This window comes from Anabrus simplex, chromosome 1 (genome assembly GCF_040414725.1).
Source record: "Anabrus simplex isolate iqAnaSimp1 chromosome 1, ASM4041472v1, whole genome shotgun sequence".
In the NCBI taxonomy this organism is placed as follows: domain Eukaryota; kingdom Metazoa; phylum Arthropoda; class Insecta; order Orthoptera; family Tettigoniidae; genus Anabrus; species Anabrus simplex.
The window spans coordinates 1164598463-1164621348 of NC_090265.1; the positions used below are offsets into that span (position 1 = coordinate 1164598463).

Consider the following 22886-nt stretch of genomic DNA (forward strand, 5'->3'; position numbering starts at 1 on the left):
ACTGGGAGGGCTTGTTGCTGTTGATTTTGAAGATTTGATTGAAAATCAAGAGGATTTATTCGTTTTATCTACGTAACAAATCTGTAGGGCAGAATTAATAATAATCTGCCCCGTATCGGACGGATCATTCATAGTCCAGTTGATAATGTTAGCTGCAGTTTAAGGACAATAAATATCCTACACGAACACTGAAATCCGTACGACTGAAACACTAGGTTATGAATGAGTCACACGTAGCGAGCACGAAAGCAACTGCACTCCACGAAGTTTGCGAACGTGCAAACATTGGTTAAAATGGTATATACAGTACATCCTGACAGGTCAGCTTCGGGGAAAACGTCATCCAGTGCTTCTTGTAATGCTGCTTCAAAGTATACTTTCATCTTTTTCTGGAGACCAATCCACCCTTTTCTTGGTGGAAACCCCTTTGATGTATGTTGATTTTGTTTTATCTTCTAGAAGTACATATGCTACAGGCAACATATTTGTTACCTCGTCGGAGCTCCCGATGTCGGCAATAATTGTGAAAACCTGCTTAAACTGCATCGGAAAGCTTTTAAAGGTGCTGTCCAAGAATAATTTTTCAATTGTTTAAAAATATTCTTCCCTTTTGCGCTACTAAAGTCGAGAGCCCACCACAAGTCTCATCGAATAGAAGAAAACTAGATTTATCAGACATAGTCAAGAGATCTTCATTGAGCTCAATTTCACTGCTGGTTTTCGGATTTTGTGCTGTACCTAAGGCCTCTCTTCTCATTTCACATAGCGAACATTTAATCTTGGTGTAGGTTTTAACTTCTCCTACAAATGAAGGGTGTAACCCCAAAACCTGCTATGTGCCATTAATTTTCTTTTTTTCATTGTGCCTACAACACATCTATGTACCATTGCCATTTTACCCGAGACATGGCCATGTGCCACAGTGGTTATTTTAGTTCATACATTCATCGCAAGGTGGAAGCTCTGCTATGTTGCTCACTAGTTTACCCAGAAGTCTGTTAAGTATCAATAGCTACGGATGGGTTGCGAACGGAGTCGCGAAGAGTCGAGGCTGCTGCTTCTGGAACCGACACTCTCGACTCCGCTGATGCACTAGCGCCATCTAACAACTGTTTTTGGAACTGCTTGGATAGTTCCACGTTATTTCCTTGATAACTTATGATACGATGATTACAAGATGATAAATAGCCAGCAATCATTAAATATTGTTTCGGGTTATTATCATCGCTATTGTCCGACTCGTTGGCTGAACGGTCAGCGTACTGGTCTTCGGTTCAGAGGGTCCCGGCCGGGTCGGGGATTTTAACCTTAATTGGTTAATTCCAATGGCACGGGGGCTGGGTGTATGTGTTGTCTTCATCATCATTTCATCCTCATCACGACGCGCAGGTCGCCTAAGGGAGTCAAATAGAAAGACCTGCACCTGGTGAGCCGAACCCTTCCTGAGATATCCCGGCACTAAAAGCCACACGACATTTCATTTCATCGTCGTTATTGTTAATGTTGTAGGTCTATTTTCGCGGCGATGATGATAATAGAAGTGGTAATAATAATCTGACAGTATACCTTTTAATAATCACCATTGTTAACTTCAATGACGTAACACAGAAAAAAAGGCGAGTGCTTAGAGTATGATTTTATAACAAATATTTTACCAATTATTGTGCATCATAATAGTCGCCTCCGCAGTCTAGGGAGGCCCCGAGATCGATTCCGGCCAGGTCAGAGATTTTTACCTGTATCTTAGCTTTCGTGATGACGGTGAGGTAGAAGTCCTAGTCTAGAAAGCCAAGAATAACGGCCGAGAGGATTCGTCGTGCTGACCACACGTCATCTCGTAATCTACTGGCCTTTGAGCTGGGCAGAGATCACTTGGTAGGCCAAGGCCAACCAGGGCTGTCGCGAGAAGGTTCTTTTGTGCATAATAATAATAATAATAATAATAATAATAATAATAATAATAATAATAATAATAATAATAAAGTAAAATTATATGCTGAGAGAATAATCTTCAATAATCGCCAACGTGAACTTGAACCACATCATATTTTCATTTATGAATGGAATATTACAACAAATTTTTCACCAGTATTATTGTTTATAATATTTTCCTCGCATATAATATGTTATCAGACTTAATTTTAATTAATATCAAAGTCTATTTTTTTTGCTATTGGCTTCACATCGCGCCGACACAGATAGGTCGTATGGTGACGATGGGACAGGAAAGGGCTAGGCCGTGGCCTTTATTAAGGTACAGTCCCAGCATTTGCCTGGTGTGAACATGGGAAACCACGGAAAACCATTTTCAGGGCTGCCGACAGTGGGGTACGAACCAAGTATAATTTACACCTTATGTACTGTAGATACAAACTTTGTGGCTATCCACAGCAAACATTAGATCTGTAGGTCGAATTGTTCCTGAGAGAAGTGTACCTGCGAGGAACATGGACATGAGCATCACTTGCAAGTTCCTCCCTCAGCAACGTTTGTATTAGTATGATGCATAGACTTCATGTGGATTATCATACTCGATGTTGTAGGATAATAATACATTATATCACTTTACTAGTTTTCGTTATCGATTTTAAATTGGTCCCACGCTGCTGATCTCTTCCGCGTAGCCATTACACCTATATACAATCTGAGTGCACAATAATCACTTGCTACGTACGAAAGTTCAACTTACAAGTGATCTATAACACGCTTGTGGCTCATTGTGTCCTTTTAAATTTCTCTGTTTTGTAGTCTGCGCCCTAGTGCAGATTTACTCTGCAGTGATTCCACATGTAAGACATTTTCACTCAGTTGAGTGTAATTCGTGCAGTATATCTGTGGATGCCACTTACGTATGTAGTGTGAATAAAACAAGCAAAGCAAGATTAGAGTTTTGCGTGATCAACACTACTTGGAAGTGACTTCACATTTCGCGGACTGGATGTTTATGTTTGTTCCAACACATTCCTTTTCGTATTCACACAACACTTCACACCACCAATCACCACAGAAACACGCAATAGTGAATACGTCCCTCCACACAGGGTTGGTGTCAGGAAGAACATCTGGCCGTAAAACATCGCCAAGTCCAATGTGCGACACAGTCTGCACCCATCACCCTACCAGTATATGAGAAAAAAAAACGGTAGAAGAAGCTGGTAATATCGTTCATATACTGGAAGTACCTTACTATCCCATGTGAAACATGGGCGTCATTGGTATAGTTCATTCGGTATACGCCTTTTGTGCGACCGATATTATTCAGTGTTCATTGTCCCATTGTATAGCCATCGACATGTATGTGAGACGACATTGGCGGATTTGGTCAAGGCTTCATTCACAGTGTTTATTTTTAAAGGTTTCATCTACATTCGGTGCGACTCGTTGGCTGAATGGTCACCGTATTGGCCTTCGATTCCCGGCTGGGTCGGGGATTTTAACCTTCATTGGTTAATTCCAATGGTTTGGCGACTGGGTGTCTGTGCTGTCCCCACCATCCCTGCAACTCACACACCACACATAACACTATCCTCCACCACAATAACACGCAGTTACCTACACATGGCAGATGCCGCCCACCCTCATCGGAGGGTCTGTCTTACAAGGGCTGCACTCGGCTAGAAATAGCCACACGAAATTATTATTGAAGAGAAATGAAGTCACTCTCTATTATAAAACTGAGAAACATCTAGAAGGAACCTAGCGTAGAGTTTTATATGACTAATAAGTAACAAACCACGCGGACCGAGCGAGTGGTTGCGTGGTTTGGGTCACGTAGAACTCACCTTGCATTCGGGAGAGAGTGGGTTCGAATCCCACGGTCGGCAGCCCTGAAGATGGCTTTCCGTGGTTTCCCATTTTAACACTAGGCAAATGCTGGAGCTGTACCTCAATCAAGGCCACCGACGCTTCCTTCCTACTCCTAGCCCTTTCCTATAGTCTACCGTCACCGCCATAAGACGTATCTGTGTCGGCGCGACGTAATACCAAACTATAAAAAATAAACTATGCGACCTACTGATTTATGTGGAATTATGTCAGCTTATCCATAGTTCTGAAAAATACGTCAGCCTCGTATTGGTAGATTTACTGGCACGTAAAAGAACTCATGCGGGACAAATTTCCGGCATCTCGGCGTCTCCGAAAACGGTAAAAGTAGTTAGCGGGACGTAAATCAAATAATTATTAGTTCTGAAAAACTTGCATTTTATGGCCACCTTGGTGAGAAACTAGCAAATGAAGTCACTGATCTCCATAGTGTATTGTCTCTTACACAACCTAAGATGGTGATTAAATGGTTCCGTTTCATTAAGTCCCGGTCCAGCTAATCACAGTCATACACACTGCCACATCAAAACAAGTTATTAGACAGTATTTGCTCATACGTGCCTACATATTCACGAGGCATATAAGCCCTCAATATGAAAAACAAACCATGTTTATTGTAAGCAGTGTGGAATTATTAAGTGTAGTCATACTTCAGCGAATATTGGATAAGAGAGAATTCTCGTCCTAGGCCTTGTAAAAGCAAAGCAAAGCAAAGGCTTCCACCATTGTTAACCTCGGCACGTGATGGGGTAGAGTGGTTAGCTCTACGCCCGGCCGCCTTTGCCCCCAGGAATTAACCTGGTACTCATTTTTGGTGTAGGCTGAGTGAACCTCAGGGCCGTATGCACCTCCGGAAGTGGAGGTTTCATAAATTTTTACGACTACCTGACGAGTATTCGAACCCACGTCCTTCCGGGCGAACCGAGCACGCCTTTACCGCCTCGGCCAGGCAGCCCCTGTCCTAGGCCTTGTGGTGGAGGATAGTGTTATGTGTGGTGTGTGAGTTGCAGGGATGTTTGGGGACAGCACAAACACCCAGCCCTCGGGCCATTGGAATTAACCAATGAAGGTTAAAATCTCCGACCCGGCCGGGAATCGAACCCGGAACCCTCTGAACTGAAGGCCAGTACGCTGACCGTTCAGCCAATGAGTCGGGCATTTCTCTTCAATGAAAGCACCCTTCCAAATGTTTTCTCATTCTCATCATGCTCCTACCGTTCGTTCCAGTTCATTGAAATATCGACGCTTATGTTCTGATGGTGGTGGTCGATTACTATTTTAGAAAACCGTCCTCTTTTATATTAATCAGAAGAGAAACTGCTGCGGAAGAGTGAGGGTATCGAAAGTAAAGAGAAGGGCCACGAATGTCGTGGTAGGAAATACTCTTCAGGCCTCGCAAACCTAATACCGTTGAGGTCCGAGGAGAACAAGAGTTGATCAAAGGAGGCCAGGCAGGAAACAAAAACGTGAGTAAACTAGCAAAAGGAAGTCAGACTCAGCTAGGCTCTCCTTTCCAAGCGGAGAGAACCGGGGGTACTGAGGTCTACCTGAAATAATACTTGAGGACACGTTTGTAATTAGTTCAAGACACTTGCGTAAAACCTCAGAATAGTGAATTACAGGGAAATTACTTGCATATTCATCCTCAAAGGGTGACAGTTTGGGAGCTTGAAGTGGCGACAAAGGGGCCCCTAGCTGAGTCCAACATTGCGACGACTTTCTTGAGCCAAGCTCTTCCCTTACACAATACCTATTCGGGCTCCTTTGGCCAACTCTTGTTGTTTTCAAATTCCGACGGAATTACAGTAGGTCTGCAATGCCTAGGGAGTCTAATTTTCACGGTCTTCTCTTTCTTTTTTCAATATCCACATTCTTCGAAGAGTAAAATGGTTACCTAGTTATTCTTGCCCTAAAAACAGTAATAAAGGGGTGACAACTAGACGATACGGGTTGTATAGTTGAGAACTTGCATTCGGGAGAAGATGTGTTTGAATCACAGCCCTGAAGATGGCTCTGTATGGTTTCACTGTTGTCAAGTCAGACTGAGTAGTGTCCCGGCACCGAGTGAGTAGGCCATGCGGTTAGGATCACTCAGTATTCGGGAGATGCTGAGTTCGAACCCCGCTGTCGGCAGACCTGAAGTTGATTTTCCGTGGTTTTCCATTTTCACACCAGGCAAATGCTGGTGTTGTACCTCAATTAAGGCCACGGTCGCTTCTATCCCACACCTATTCCGTTCCTATCCTGTCGTCACTATAACACCTATCTGTGTCGGTGCGACATAAAGCAGATTGTAGTGTCCCGGTGCTCGCCAACACACCCTTCCACGCTAGTCCCTGATGCATTTTAATTATGGTCGCAGTCACTATCTTTCCAGTACAAGCCCTCCATCATCTCAGCGTCGCAAAATCGTGCCAGTGAAAGAGCGACGTTAACCACTAATAAAGAAGATTTGTGCTTTAACGTTGTAAATAAATTGAAGATCTTGCAAAGATCGTGTCATTATCAATCTGCATATATAAAGATGTAAGGATGTAACGATCGCTATCCGGAAACGAATGAAAACAAACTTCTTTTTTATAAGGAAGAGAAAGAGGAAGAACAACTGGGCAACCATCTTCCTTTAACACTACTGAGAAGGAAAACGAAAGAAGTCCGACACTTCGAAAAATGAAAGAACGGGAAGGGGACTATATCGCAGATCTCTTCATAAATGATCGCTCAGAAACTGTTGAGAAACCGAAAGATCTGGAGATTCTCAACTGTGAGCTGGATAAAGCACTTGGTCAAGCAATATCTGGTAAAGTCATCCAACCAAATGAAATAAATGCAGAGCTGCCTAAGGGGATTGATATTAATAATGATGACTTCCTTTTGAAGCTGTTCAGCCACATGTACAACTGAGGAAACATCCCCGCAGACTGGGTGGGGGGTGGGGGGAGGGGGCTGCCAAAAAAATTGAATTCCTAAAGGTGTAGTGATTACAAGCTGATGAGTCACGCTCTGAAAGTATTTTTAAAAATAATTGTGGATCAAAACATTCTGCGATTATGGAAATTATGCAGAAAAATAGACATAAAGGTCAGTGAAGCCCAGTTTGGGGTTAGAAAAAGTCTTGCACTAGGGACGCCCTTGTGTCTGTACAAGTTGTAATTTACAAATATCTTCTTTGCAAAGGAAGTAAACACTTTCGATTGAAGCGGAGAGAGCTTGACGATTCAAAGTTTTTCTTCGTCACTTTGTTTTATTAACTGTGCACGGACAGAGTTATTCGATTCCTGTAACCTACAGGTTTCAAGAGCCACAGCTTTCGCATGCTTTTAAAAATTCGTGTGCTTCTCTAATTTGCCCTTACTTCCTGTAGATTTCCGAAACATAATAAAAGGCACCGCTACGAACATACCACCGGTTTTTTTTGGTATAGCTTCAAGATCAGTTTTTAACACTAAAAGGATCGGGCAGGGCCTCTGAAACTCAGCAGTATGAACATTTGCAATTACCCCAAGGTCTCAGCATTCAGAGGGCTGTATGTCCTTTTACCTGTCTTTAATGGTCATAGGAATATGTTGCAGTTTTTATCTAGGAGATTCATCAGTTAGTCTTTTTCTGTCCCTTGCACAAAGTAGCAGTGGGTCTCTCAGGCTCCACCTGACCGTTGACGTGCCGTACCTAATTCTGTCAAACAGGCAACAAGGTTATTTCCTGTGGTTTGAGTTTCAAAGCTCTTGCTAAGTTCACATCTTCTATAAACAATAGTATTAGCCTTTTTTGTGAGCCTCCGTGGCTCAGACGGCAGCGCGTCGGCCTCTCACCGCTGGATACCGTGGTTCAAATCCCGGCCATTCCATCTGAGATTTGTGCTGGACAAAGCGGAGGCGGGACAGGTTTTTCTCCACGTACTTCGGTTTTCCCTGTCATCTTTCATTCCAGCAACACTCTCCATTCTCATTTCATAGCATCTGTCATTCTTTAATATATCACTTTGAGAGTGGCGACCCCATCGTAATAATAGCCTATATATATGATTCATTCATTACATCCCTGACCCGGTCACTGACTGGAGAACAGGTTGTAGGTTTTTTCATTAGTATTTTTATGACATTTTGAATATGGCAGCATCAAGTGGAAGGATTTCAACATTTGAAATAGGTGAAATTTTATACGATGATGAATTTGATGATTCAGACGCTGAACCGGATTTTGTGATAAGCAGTGATTATGAATACAACAGTTAATTTAGCGAAGGAGAAGAAGACACCAGATATGCAGCTATACCCAGTTCCAGTGTTACGGTGATTACAGAGGATTCAAGTGCAGTTAGTTCTCGTTATTTTGTTGATAAAGACAGAAAAACGAAGGAATCGGAGCTGTATGTGTTATTTATATGTTACATTTTTCTCGGCATATTGAGAATCATTGTCTTCATTTTTGGAAAATGGTGTTAACACACACATATAGCAAGTACATCCCTGAATGTTATGCTAATTTTCAGCTGACATTTTTTAATTTGTTATGGAGTCAAGCTTCTAAAGAAATGCTTTCAGGGTACTTATATTATGCCGTTTTATTGTAAAATATTTTTTTATTAGAAATTAATTGCTATAAAGGCGAACATATTTAAAAAAAATATTGGTCCAACCAGACCCAACCCGACCGATCACGTTACGTTTTCTGCCCGACCGCTCTAGGGTTAAATGTCTCACACAATTTGCAAAATGCACCACCCATATTTTGATCAAAATATAACCATTCTCCCATTTATACTGATATTTGAATTCACGTTCACGATCGCTTTGTTCTTGTACACTTACGGTAGCAAGAATATCCTCGTTTGAACAACGTGGAAGAACAACTGAATAACTTGTTTCACTTTCGCCTTCTGGTGTTACTATCCCTTTGCATGAATTATCTTCAAAACATTGTTTCTTCGGAAGAAAGGAAAATAGCGTTTGAGATTTTGACTTATTCAATATGAAAATACAATAACTTCACACAGAGCTGAGCATAGACCAACCGACTCACAGACCACGCCTGTATGGGAACACGGTCAGGAATGCCAATCATAGAGAAATTAAAACCAACGTTGAGTTCGTTAAGGACACATTATAAGAAATTAATTTAAAAATAGGCTGATTGTTGTCACAGCGGGTTTTGTGATTGTCGAGTTAATTTCACCAAATGCGATTGAACAAAACTTACATATTTATATCTCAAAGCCGAATCATCCAGTTAATCATTAATTTGTTATTTACTTTTAACTTTATTGCATTTCTAACAGAGAAACGGCTTGTGAAAAGCACCGGAGATTCATGTTAAATGACATTGACGCGCAAGAGACTGAAAAGCGGTTCGTAGTTCTTGCTATCCGAAAGATGATTATTATAATGAAGGTACATGTTCCGGAATTGTTATCAATTTGTATTATACTGCAACTGAAGTCTGTACATGTTGAAGTTCAGTCTGACCTTGACTTTACAAAGGTCTGTTTCACTCGAACAGAGGATGGAGAAGACAATCACAAATAGGCTACTATTACTACTGAAATGATTTTATTCCGTTCCCTGAAGGGGTAAGGCGGGCCTTCCAGAGGGTTACTCTCTCTCCCAGGCCAAGAAGATTTGAAACGGTGATTTGATGTGTGGAAAAGGTGAGAGGTGGCGGCCGTCGCCTGTGAGAGGATCTGTCCCGGCAATTTCCTTTAGTGCAAGAGAACGGGAAACCACGGAAAACCATTCTCAGGACATCCGACGAAGAGGACTGATCCCTCCGCCTTGGGAACGCAGAGCTGCAAGCATGGGCGTAACTAAGCGCCCGTAGGGCTCACCGTGCTCAGGGGGCACTTAAACCTGAATACGTAATTTGTGACCAGAGTTTTGTTATGGGTGAAATCATAGGTGCTAGAAAAGTAAACAATATTCTTTGTGTTTTGCAGTGTTAAATAAAACGTAGAATCAAATGCACTAGTAGAAATGGCTGTGGAAATAAGGAGATGTTGAAGGAACCTACTTAGAAAATTGAATCTAGCAAAGAAGGCAGCTAAGGATAACATGATGACAAGCATAATTGGCAGTCATCCAAATTTTAGTGAAGAACGGAAGGGTATGTATAGGTACTTTAAGGCAGAAACAGGTCCCAGGAAGGACATTCCAGGAATAATTAATGAACAAGGGGAGTGTGTATGTGAGGATCTTCACAAGGCAGAAGTATTCAGTCAGCAGTATGTAAAAATTGTTGGTTACAAGGATCATGTCCAGATTGAGGAAGTGACTAATGCTAAAGAAGTATTAAAACTTACCTGTAACAACAATGGAATTTACAGTAAGATACAAGAGTTGAAAACTAGAAAAGCAGCTGGAAGGTTTTGGGGGATATACTGTAGTACCATATCTGAAGTACTTCTTTCATTATTGTTTGGTCGAAGGAGCTATACCAAATGAATGGAGAGTTGCTATAGTAGCCCCTGTGTATAAAGGAAAGGGTGATAGACATAAAGCTGAAATTTACAGGCCAGTAAGTTTGACATGCGTTGCATGTAAGCTTTGGGAAGGCATCCTTTCTGATTATATTAGACATGTTTTGCGAAATTAGTAACTGGTTCGATAGAAGGCAATTCGGTTTTAGGAAAGGTTATTCCACTGAAGCTCAGCTTATAGGATTCCAGCAAGATATAGCAGATATCTTGGATTCAGGAGGTCAAAGGGACTGAATCGCGATTGACCTGTCTAAAGCATTTGATAGGGTGGATCATGGGAGACTACGGGCAAAAATGAGTGCAATCGGACTAGAAACAAAGTGACTGAATGGGTTGCAATATTTCTAGATCACAGAGAATTAGAGTAGGCGAAGCTTTATCTGACCCTTTAATAATTGAGAGGGAATTCCTCAAGGCAGTATTATTGGACTTTTATGTTTTCTCATATACGTAAATGATATGAGTAAAGAAGTGGAATCGGAGGTAAGGCTTTTTGCGGATGATGTTTTTCTGTGTAGAGTAATAAATAAGTTACAATATTGTGAGCAACTGCAAAATGACCTCGATAATGTTGTGAGATGGACGGTGGGCAATGGTGTGATGATAAACGGGGTTAAAAGTCAGGTTGTGAGTTTCACAAATAGGAAAAAGTCCTCTCAGTTTTAATTTCTGCGTTGATGGGGTGAAAGTTCCTTTTGTGGATCATTGTAAGTATCTAGGTGTTAATATAAGGAAAGATCTTCATTGGGGTAATCGCATAAATGAGATTGTAAATAAGGGGTACAGAATTTTGCACATGGTTATGAGGGTGTTTAGGGGTTGTAGTAAGGATGTAAAGGAGAGGGCATATAAGTCTCTGGTAAGACCCCAACTAGATTATTCTTCCAGTGTATGGGACTCTCACCAGGATTACTTGATTCAAGAACTGGAAAAAATCCAAAGAAAAGCAGCTCGATTTGTTCTGGGTGATTTCCGAGAAAAGAGTAGCGTTACAAAAATGTTTCAAAGTTTGGGCAGGGCAGACTTGGAAGAAAGAAGACGAGCTGCTCCACTATGTGGTATGTTCCGAACTGGCAGCGGAGAGACGGCATGGGATGACATTAGTAGACGAATAAGTTTGAGTGGCGCCTTTAAAAGTAGGAAAGATCACAATATGATGATAAAGTTGGAATTCAAGAGGACAAATTGGGGCAAATGTTCATTTATAGGAAGGGGAGTTAGTTGTTGGAATAACTTACCAAGGGAGATGTTCAATAAATTTCCAATTCCTTTGAAATCATTTAAGAAACGACTTGGAAAACAACACATAGGGAATCTGCCACCTGGGCGACTGCCCTAAATGCAGATCAGTATTGATTGATTGATTGATTGATTGATTGATTGATTGATTTTGACATTGTTGTCTGTGTTAATAGAGTGATTTTTACAAGTAGGCCTAACCAAATAGTAAGGCTGCAGTGAACTTCGATAAAGTAACTAGAAGACTTGATCAAACGGAAGCGATACTAATTTTTGTTGGTATTTCTTTCGTTAACACGATATATCAGAGCTGTACACTGTGTTAACGAGGTTTTGCAGTTTGTAAGAGGAGCGGGAATCAGTCAGTCATTCAACTGGTCCGGTAATGACCGAGCTGTTGGCCAGGCACCAGTACTAATTAAAGGCAAACACAATAGAGAAACAGACAGACAAGTGGCGTGAGCCAGCCTCACACCTGACTCACACTTAACTGCTTTCATTTAAATATCTAAAACTTTCCATGCAAAAGTAGAGGGACGTCAAGAAACAGATGCATTTCTCAGTATGTTGAACATCAATTGACCTTTTTGAACCTAGAAATATAGAATAATAGGTTAGATACACTCAAGAACACAAAATTGGCTGTCACAGAAGATGATTTTCTTTCAAAATATTCTTGTTAGAAGTAGGACGGACATATTGTGCACGTTATCTGATTCTAAGTATCATCTTTTCGGCCACCGGCTATCCACAGTTTTCGAGAATGTATAACATTAATTTCTTTGCCGGCCGATGTTTGTGCGGCTGGGAGTTCATCGTTAACGATTCTTTGAGAAGAATATTTCGTGGGAAAGTAAGTAAAAGAAACTCACGTAATAGCAGTCTGTAATAAATGTTAGTCGATTTAGTTGAATATTGAAGGATGTAATTATTCAAACAATAGGCGACTTACTCAGTAAGTAACGGAATAAATAGGTCCGAGGTCCGGGCTCAAGACCAGTTTCAAGGCTCACGCCTTAGTATCTGAGCTACACCACCCAGCGTAGTGCCACTACTAGTAGTAGTGTTAGTAGTAGCAGTAGTTCTTGCTCTGTGCAAGGTAGTTGTAGGGTGTGTTGACGTCAAGCGTCTCATGTATTTAGTGTGTGAAGTTTGTTCTAACACGTATGTTGTCTAAACTGGAGAGTGCATTTTCAAATTTTGCATCCAGGCTGCAACTAGGCTGTGGAAGGGAGAGAGAGAGAGAGAGAGAGAGAGAGAGAGAGAGAGAGCAGAATAAATTGAAATGGTTAAACTAGGAACATTCTAGTGCGGTTGAGAATGACATAAGCTCCTTGTCTTCTCATTTACGTTATCTGGGTTGAGTATATCCTATTCGCGTCTATCAATCCCCTCTCAAACGTGTGTTAGAACCGAGAACCGAAACCTATTCAATTGTCTGGGAGGTTACTATGCTAACCACAGAGGCCATGTTCCTATCCATACAATGTTTTCAACTTAATAAAACATTAGATATTGATTTTACACCATCTAATAACTATTTTAGTTATTTTACTAAACTTTGTGCAGACATTATATTTATGACATTTTCATGTTCACCCTCTAGATATGTTTAGGCAAGCATCTAATTATCTCTGTTATCGGTATTTCATTTCGATCATTTTATCCTGTTCCCTTTGTCCGGCTCCATGGCTAAATGGTTAGCGTGCTGGCCTTTGGTCACAGGGGTCCCGGATTCCTTTCCCGGCAGGGTCGGGAATTTTAACCATAATTGGTTAATTCCGCTGACACGGGGGCTGGGTGTATGTGTAGTCTTCATCATCATTTCATCTTCATCACGACGAGCAGGTCGCCTACAGGTGTCAAGTCAAAAGACCTGCACCTGGCGAGCAGAACTTGTCCTCGGACACTTCCGGCACTAAAAGACATACGCCACTTCATTTCATTTTATTTATCCTGTTCCCTTTGAAACAATAATCAACCACTCTTCAATTTTCCAGTCCTTCTATTCAGTTGACTCATCATAACACTTAATTTAGTAGACTTACTTTTCTATGTGAAGAACTTAAGTGAACTGAATATTAAGGAAATACTGCAATCTATTTCAGGTCACAAGCTTTCCTTTGGCCACTAGTTAACAAGTTACCGAGCTCGATAGCTGCAGTCGCTTAAGTGCGGCCAGTATCCAGTAATCGGGAGATAGTGGGTTTGAACCCCACTGTCGGCAGCCCTGAAGATGGTTTTCCGTGGCTTCCCATTTTCACTTTTATTTTTCATTTTCATTTTTACCTTAATTAAGGCCACGGCCACTTCCTTCCCATTCCTAGGCCTTTCCTATCCCATCGTCGCCATAAGACATATATGTGTCGGTGCGACGTAAAGCAAATAGCAAAGAAAAAAAAGAAGTTAACAAGTTAAGGCTTATCGTGGGTTCACTTGCTCATGACTGGACGAATGGCTGCGCGGTTTGGTTCACGTAGCTGCCAGCTTACATTCGGGAGATAGTGGATTCGAACCCCACAGTCGGCAGCCATGAATATAAATTTCCGTGGTTTCCAATTTTCACACCAGGCGAATGCTGGGGTTGTACCTGAATTAAGGCCACGGCCGATTCCTTCCCACTCCAAGTCATTTTCTATCCTAATCGTGGCCATAAGAACTACTCGTGTCGCCGTGCCGTAAAGCAAACTGAAAAAAATACCCCACATTTATCTCACGGCCCACGCTCGTCTGTTTCAGGTTCGGCCCTCCTCCAGGCCTATCCTCGTACACAAGCAGTACCGGGACCGAGACGATGAAGGTAAGTACCGGTACCAGGTTTAACTACAAATTTATTTTGAAGCAGTCATATGAACTGCAGTGGTTGGTTTAAATGTGACTGGTTTTATTATATGCAAGAATCGGTATCATTAGATAGTGTTACGAATTATCCTTTATGGCTTTCAGAAGTGATTTTTATTTAATAGAGTTTAATTGTCTCACTAACTCAGATAGGTTTTTCGGTGATAACGGGGTAGGGAAGGGAAAGGAATGTGAAGGAAGTGACCGTAGCCTTAACCAAGGTCAATAATTGTTCGCCTGTGTAAAACCACGAAAAACTATCTTCAAGCCTACCGATGATGGTGTTCGAACCCACTCTCTCCAGAATGCAAGCTTACGGCTATGCGGCCTGTACCACGCAGCTAACTCATTCGGTTTTCAAAAGTGTTACCGTAAGTTTTCTAACGTTGTGACTGCGAAGTTTCAATGAACACTAGGAGTGATATTGTGATATTGAAGGTGATTTCAGTTCAGGATTTGGTGTCGTAAAACTTGCGCCGAGTAAAAGTCGCGCCGTGTTAAAATCAGTAAAACTTGCACCGTGTCATTAATCATTCTAGGATCTCATTAGCGAGAGGTCTTGTTTCGTGTTTCAGAATGTGACAGTGTCCACTGCCTACTTACCCCTCATAAGAGTTTTCAAAATATTATTTCTGACTTCTTCATCTTTATATCAGCATCACTGTTTGAAACAATTTAATTTGTCATTTATTAATCTTTTATACCCAGGGAAATGCGACAGTTCTCGCCAGGACACACAATTTCCTTTCCTTGGCAGTAGCTATGGTTCATTCTTGACTCCTATCACTTCATAAGGAGTGCATGTCAGGGGAAACGTGGGGTGAGACAGTTTTTTTCTGTTTCCACCGGTCATTATTTATTCAACAAATTCGCTATCATTTCATTTGCCATCCATTAATTTTTGTCAGGAAAAGCACGCCAGACCTCGAATTCGGCAGTATTTTCTTCCTTTAGTGGTATTTCATCCTTCATTCATTCTATTCCTGACCCTATCAGTTAGCTACAAACAGGCTGTGGATATTCTTCATAAGACTGAAAAGCTGATTCCATGTTTCCACACTTGGTTTGTAAATAAAAGTCAAACTACGTAGTTATACACATTTCACCCACTGATATAAATACGATGCAGGTCTTTTAAATGTGCAAGAAACCAACATTGATACAGTGAAAAACATTTTATATACACTGACTGACAGAGCAAATGCAACACCAAGAAGGAGTGGTCAGAACTTTATGCCAATTGCAGGGTAGACTGACGTCACTGAGGTATGCTCATGATGTGAAATGCGCCGCTGTGCTGCGCACGTAGCGAACGATAAATGGGACACGGCGTTGGCGAATGGCCCACTTCGTACCGTGATTTCTCAGCCGACAGTCATTGTAGAACGTGTTGTCGTGTGCCACAGGACACGTGTATAGCTAAGAATGCCAGGCCGCCGTCAACGGAGGCATTTCCAGCAGACAGACGACTTTACGAGGGGTATGGTGATCGGGCTGAGAAGGGCAGGTTGGTCGCTTCGTCAAATCGCAGCCGATACCCACAGGGATGTGTCCACGGTGCAGCGCCTGTGGCGAAGATGGTTGGCGCAGGGACATGTGGCACGTGCGAGGGGTCCAGGCGCAGCCCGAGTGACGTCAGCACGCGAGGATCGGCGCATCCGCCGCCAAGCGGTGGCAGCCCCGCACGCCACGTCAACCGCCATTCTTCAGCATGTGCAAGACACCCTGGCTGTTCCAATATCGACCAGAACAATTTCCCGTCGATTGGTTGAAGGAGGCCTGCACTCCCGGCGTCCGCTCAGAAGACTACCATTGACTCCACAGCATAGACGTGCACGCCTGGCATGGTGCCGGGCTAGAGCGACTTGGATGAGGGAATGGCGGAACGTCGTGTTCTCCGATGAGTCACGCTTCTGTTCTGTCAGTGATAGTCACCGCAGACGAGTGTGGCGTCGGCGTGGAGAAAGGTCAAATCCGGCAGTAACTGTGGAGCGCCCTACCGCTAGACAACGCGGCATCATGGTTTGGGGCGCTATTGCGTATGATTCCACGTCACCTCTAGTGCGTATTCAAGGCACGTTAAATGCCCACCGCTACGTGCAGCATGTGCTGCGGCCGGTGGCACTCCCGTACCTTCAGGGGCTGCCCAATGCTCTGTTTCAGCAGGATAATGCCCGCCCACACACTGCTCGCATCTCCCAACAGGCTCTACGAGGTGTACAGATGCTTCCGTGGCCAGCGTACTCTCCGGATCTCTCACCAATCGAACACGTGTGGGATCTCATTGGACGCCGTTTGCAAACTCTGCCCCAGCCTCGTACGGACGACCAACTGTGGCAAATGGTTGACAGAGAATGGAGAACCATCCCTCAGGACACCATCCGCACTCTTATTGACTCTGTACCTCGACGTGTTTCTGCGTGCATCGCCGCTCGCGGTGGTCCTACATCCTACTGAGTCGATGCCGTGCGCATTGTTTAACCTGCATATCGGTTTGAAATAAACATCAATTATTCGTCCGTGCCGTCTCTGTTTTTTCCCCAACTTTCATCCCTTTCGAACCACTCCTTCTTGGTGTTGCATTTGCTCTGTCAGTCAGTGTATATTAACTAGCAATTACCCGTGGCTTCGCTCGCGTGGATTTTGAAATTTGAACAAACTAATCGTTCCTCGGCATTGTACTAAGATATTACCGGTATCTGATAATTCATAAAGTATAAAATCTCATCCAAAAATTGAGTTTCATTTACCACAGAAATTCTTTGTAAACCATGTTTGTGCTATTGGGGCTAATTGGGGCTAATACGACCGTGCGACATACAACTGTACATGCGAGAAACAGTCTTCTCTCAAGTCGAAAAAATAAATACATGTTTCTTTATGTTTAAAGGAGATTCCAAATACCTATTCCCACATCTGTAACATCTTCAGTTTTTGAGATATGCAAAAGTATACCCATAGAAAAAATGCAACCCCTCGATCAGTCCTTCCCCCACTCCCACCCCCATCTAAGTGTATTTTCCGAAAATTAAATTCGTGTATCTTTATTTTTAAAGAAGGTTCCAAATACCAATTTTTCACGTCTGTAACATCTTCAGTTCTTAAGATATAAGTATCCTTATAAAAATAATTCAAATATTTTTCACTTCTTTTCACCCCCCGTTAAGTGGCTTCTCCGAAAACAAAAAGGCGCATGTTCCTGTATTTTTAAGGACTCTCAAAATACCAAGTTTCTTGTCTCTAACATGTTAATTTTTTGACACATAATGTAAATATACCGGTACTCATTTTAAAAATTTACCCGCTTTTCCAATTCTTTTCAGCCCCTTAACTGGATTATCCGAAAACCAAAAAGTACGTGTTTCATTATTTTTAAGGAGATTCCAAATACCAGTTTTCATGTCTGTACGTGCGTAACACCTTCAGTTTTTGAGATAAATGTATACTCATAAAAATAATTCAACTTCTTCTTCTTCACTTCTTTCCACCCCTCTCCGCTTTAAGTGGACTTCCCGAAAACAAAAAAATCGTGCTTATTTTGAAAGGAAATTGAATATACCAACTTTTACGTCTATAACAGCTTCATTTTTTAAGATCAAGCATTCTCATAAATATATTTCAACTCCTTATTTACTTATTTTCAAATCCACACCCCTTACGTCGATTTTACGAAAAAGACACATGCGTGTTTCTTTATTTTTAATGGAAATTCCAAATACTAATTTACACGGCTGTAACATCTTCAGTTTTGATATATAAGAATCCTCATAAAAGTAATTCAACTCCTTTTTCATTCCCCTTCCTACCCGTTAATTCCCCAATCCGAAAAAGTGCGTGTATATTTTTAAAGGAGATTCCAAATACCAATTTTCACGTATTTAGCATCTTTAGTTTTTGAGATATAAGTATCCTTATACAAATAATTCAACTGATTTTTCAATTCATTCATCCCCCTTAGGTGGATTTTACGAAGACACAAGAACACGTGTTTCTTTACTTTGAAAGAAGATTCCAAATACAGTACAAATGCTCATGCCTCTAACATCTTCAGTTTTTGAGATATAAGTATTCTCATAAAAAGAATACAACTCTTTTTTCACTCCAGCCCGTTAGGTTGATTCCCCCCACTCCTCCAAAAATGCGTGTTTCTGTATTTTTAAAGGAGATTCCAAGTACAAATTCTCACGTGTGTAACCTTAAGTTGTTGAGATAGAAGTTTCTCCATAAAAAGAATTAATTTTTTCACTTCCTTTCACCCTCCCCCTCTTTAAGTCAGTTTTCCGAAAACCAAAAATACCCGTTTTTTATTTATAAAGGAGCTTTCAAATGCCAGTTATCACGACTGTAACATCTTCAGTTTTGAGAGTTGATTCCCCCCCCCCAAAATGCGTGTTTTTTAATTTTTAAAAGAGATTCCAAACATTAATTTTCACGTCTGTAACATCTTTAGTTTTTGAGATATAAGTATCCTCATTAAAGGAATTAAACTCATTTTTCACTCCAAACCCGCCCGTTAAGTTGGTTTCGCCCACCCAAAAAAATTCGTTTTTCTTTATTTTTAATGGTGACTCCAAATATCAATTTCCACGTCTTGTAACCTTCAGTTTTGAGATATAATTTTCTCCAGAAAAAGAATTCAATTTTTTAACGCCCTTTCGCACTCCCCACTCTAACGATTTTTTCAAAAACAAACAATACCCGTTCGTTTAAAATAGCTTCCAAATACCGGTACCAATTATCACGACTGTAACTTCTTCAGTTTTTGAGATATATGTATCCTCGTAAAAGGAATTCATCTCCGTTTTCACCCCCCCTCCAACACATTGATCCTCCCCCCCGCAAAATGCGTGTTTATTTTTACAGGTGATTCCAAATACCAGTTTTCACGTTTGTAACATCTTTAGAATTTTGGTATATATATTCTCATAAAAATAATTCAACTAATTTTTCAATTCCTCCACCCCCACCCCCGTCAAGTTTTTTTTTCGAAAACCAAAGATTACGTGTTTCCTTATTTTTAAAGGAGATTCCAAATACCAATGTTCAGGTCTGCAACATCTTACATTATTCATATACTGTAGATATGCTAATTTTATAATTTTACTCCCTTTTTTCACTTCCTCTTAAGTGGATTTTCCGAAAAAAATTCTTTACCTTTACAGGAAATTCCAAATACCAGTTTTCAAATCTGTAATATGTTACGTATCTGAAATAATTTGCAGATATAGTCTTTTTTTTTAAATTCACCCCGTTTGTCACTCCTGTTCACCCCCTATTCGTCCGATTATCCAAAAACACAAAAATACGTGTTTCTTTATTTTCAAAGCAGATTCCAAATGCCAATTTTCACGTCTGTAACATCTTAACTTTTTAAGATATAAGTCTCCTCATAGAAGGTTATCAACCCCTTTTGCCCCTTTTTTCACCCCCCTTAATGCGATTTTCTGAAAACAAATACGTGTTTCTTTATTTTTAAAGGAGATTCCAAATACCAATTTTTACGTCTGTAAACTTTCAAGTTTTTGAGATATAGATATCCTCATTTTAAAAATTCACCCCCTTTTCGCCCCCTCAGCGACGGAATATCTAAAAATCCTCCCTTAGTGAGCACCTATACCCTAATATAAATGTGTGCCGAAAATTTTTAAGACAGCTGTCAAACCACTTCTACTCCCGGCGGGGAATCTCCACGGCGCAACATTTACTCGGCGCAACTTAAACAGAACCCAGGATTTTTTCTAAATTCAGTGGCAATGTCGACTATCCATAATAATTCTGTTTCCAAAATAGCGGGTTCGATCCCATGGAATATGAGAGTGTTGAAATATGACAACTCCATATCGTTGGTTTCCAGCATGTTAAAGAATACCTGTTGGAAAAATTGTGATACTTCTTACGTATGTCACTATTGAACATCCTATTATTATTATTATTATTATTATTATTATTATTATTATTATTATTATTGTTCCTGGGTTACCCGTGGAACGCAGAGGTGAAAGAAGATGCCGGGATGAATGAGTCTAACTACAATGTCAAGAAAAGAATTTAAAAACTTAACTGAAGGTTATATTTTTGAAAAAACAAATTCAACAACTTTTCATAACAATGAAACGTAAGATACGATGACAAATTGCAGACAAGATAAGAAAATCCAAAATTTAGTGACTTTAAAAATCTAGGCTTCAAAGCCCGTCGCTTTTACAATTCTTGTGCTCCTGGCTCAAATTTACAAAAGAGCACAAATTTATACAAGGGCAGAAATCTCCTAATACATGGAGCACTTGCTTCCTCGATTCCAATATCAGGCCTCCAAGAGGCACTTTTACAACACTTGAAAAGAGCTAACGTGCTCAAAGTTCTCCCAAGCCTACTCAAGGCAACATTACATGAAAATCTACTAATCACAGGCCTTACAAGGCACTATTTACAAATTTGAAACAGGGGTATCTTGTACCCAACCTATTGGGCCGTTGCGGAAAGAAACAGGTTAAGTAAATGGCCCTAAACACAAATTGAATGGAGGCGTGTACTTGCACTCCTAGATATGAATACTTAAAACCTAAAGGGCACCAGGCCGATGAAACAGGGGCTATTCCCAACCTACTGAGGTTGCACGCATGGAAATAACTTTAACACATTGCAGAAATGAAAGCGTGGCACCTCAAACCAAGATGAAGGGGAGCTCGAGAGGGTCAATCACTCTCTATCCCCGATTTACAGTTAAAGATTTTATGAATTAATTACATAAGCCGGCAGAGAATTACATTTTTAGGGAAGAAGGTTACATAGTTGATGATTCGGACCTTTCCCTCGGGTTAAACTGCGGAGCTAGCAAGAAATAAAGATGTTATGTGGCCATTACCTGGTCGAAGAACTGCTGCCTGGTGAAAGAGGCCTCCCGCCTCCTGCTTGACACACACTTACACACTTAGTAAGCTGACGATGAATTGGCCAAGAGCCGTGAAAATCCGCAGTTTATAAACCCTCAGGGAAGGTTCGAGATCATTCATGAACAATCAAGACAAACTCACATAATTTTATTGATTGAGTTCAAAAGTGACACTCAGAATCGGAGCAGAAGCCTGTGATAGGTGGAAAATTAATTATACAAATTATTGATCGGTTGGCTTCAAAACTGGCGGAAAGAAAAGATAAATATTGCCAACCCAAAAATAAAGGAACATCAATTAGTTAATACAAAACTTCTTTAAATCAAAAGTTCATTCACTTCGCACCAGGGTGCATGGTCATAGTTTTTGTAGTAACATCTATGAAAGAATATCCAAACTTCTTGATGAAGGGCAAACAAAACAAGTAGAAATACAGTCAGTTCAGGAAACTTCAAAATAAAATTTCATTAGATTTCTGTAGTGACATCTTCTGAGTAAAGGTTTAAGTAGGTCTAGTTTCAGGTTCACGGTTCCTCCAGTAGAGGAGTTCTTGCCGGCAAGAGTAGGGAAAAGGTAATGCTGGTTAAGTGTACGAGCTCGTGGATGTAACATCTGAGTCGGACACGAGAGTCACCCGTTTACGTTACTGGAAGGATGTGTCGAAGAGAAAATTTTAAGAAGCAGGCAACTGTTGTGTGCGCTTCCAATTTATTGAGACTGCGATTGGGAAGTAAAAGACCGCTGCATTGAAAATGATAGTGAGAAATAACGAAAGATAGTTTCAAGAACAGCTGATGGAATTAGAGCCCAATTAATTATCAAGATACGCTGATCAGTGTTTCAACTTTCTGAGCTACTATGGAGGATAAACGAAGATAGGGGTGAGGATGATTGCCGTTTTCAGGGGAAGTACCACGTGATAATCATGCCCTCACTAGAAAGTTTCTTGTCGGCTGATCACTCGCAGTAAAGAAACCAACAAGAAAAACCTTTCTTTGGGCAGTGTTATGGTATTAATCGTGTAACTGTTCGCTCTCCTAAGCTTCTCATTAGAGGAGACGAAAGTTAATACCTGGGGACACATGAATATAAAACTAAACTATATGTGGCTTGCCCGCAAATTGCCACGCAAATAGAATCAATTATCATTCCATGGTTTTCCATTTCTCTATGTAATGTTTGGGCGCCAGCGTTACAGTTTTAAACGAAACTGTAAAGCAAAATTTATATTTACTAGCATAGAGACTTATACTTAAATCACAGGGGTAGGATTTTAAATAACTAACCATTAAGTATCGCTTAAGAAAGAAAATTAACGCAATACAAATGAATGTATTATACAAAAAATGAGATGAATCGGAAAAGTTCCTTTAAGCTTGGAGGGAAGTTAGAATTTACGTTAATGAATTTACTGTTGCTTGCTTTATCTAATTGAAGCTCACCAATTGCAGCTTCCGTTGAGGTCATCTGTGTTCCGTGGTTACTCGCTCACCTCTTCTTGTTGTAGAATTGGCTCCATGGACATCCTTCCTTCTGTGATGTAATTTGGGCTATCTGGACTAGCACTCCCTAATTGCCTAGTCTTTAAATTAGACATTGGTTCTATACTTGTGAAA

At 40.9% G+C, this 22886-nt stretch overlaps 1 protein-coding gene across 1 annotated transcript in view; it reads left to right on the forward strand.

Annotated features, from left to right (window-relative positions):
• Positions 1–22886, forward strand: part of LOC136858363 (putative protein kinase C delta type homolog) — a 394811-nt gene that overhangs the window by 115975 nt on the left and 255950 nt on the right. The window contains exon 2 of the mRNA XM_068225429.1: positions 14276–14336. Coding sequence (XP_068081530.1) covers positions 14276–14336 — 61 coding nt within the window. The remainder of the gene's footprint in view (positions 1–14275; positions 14337–22886) is intronic.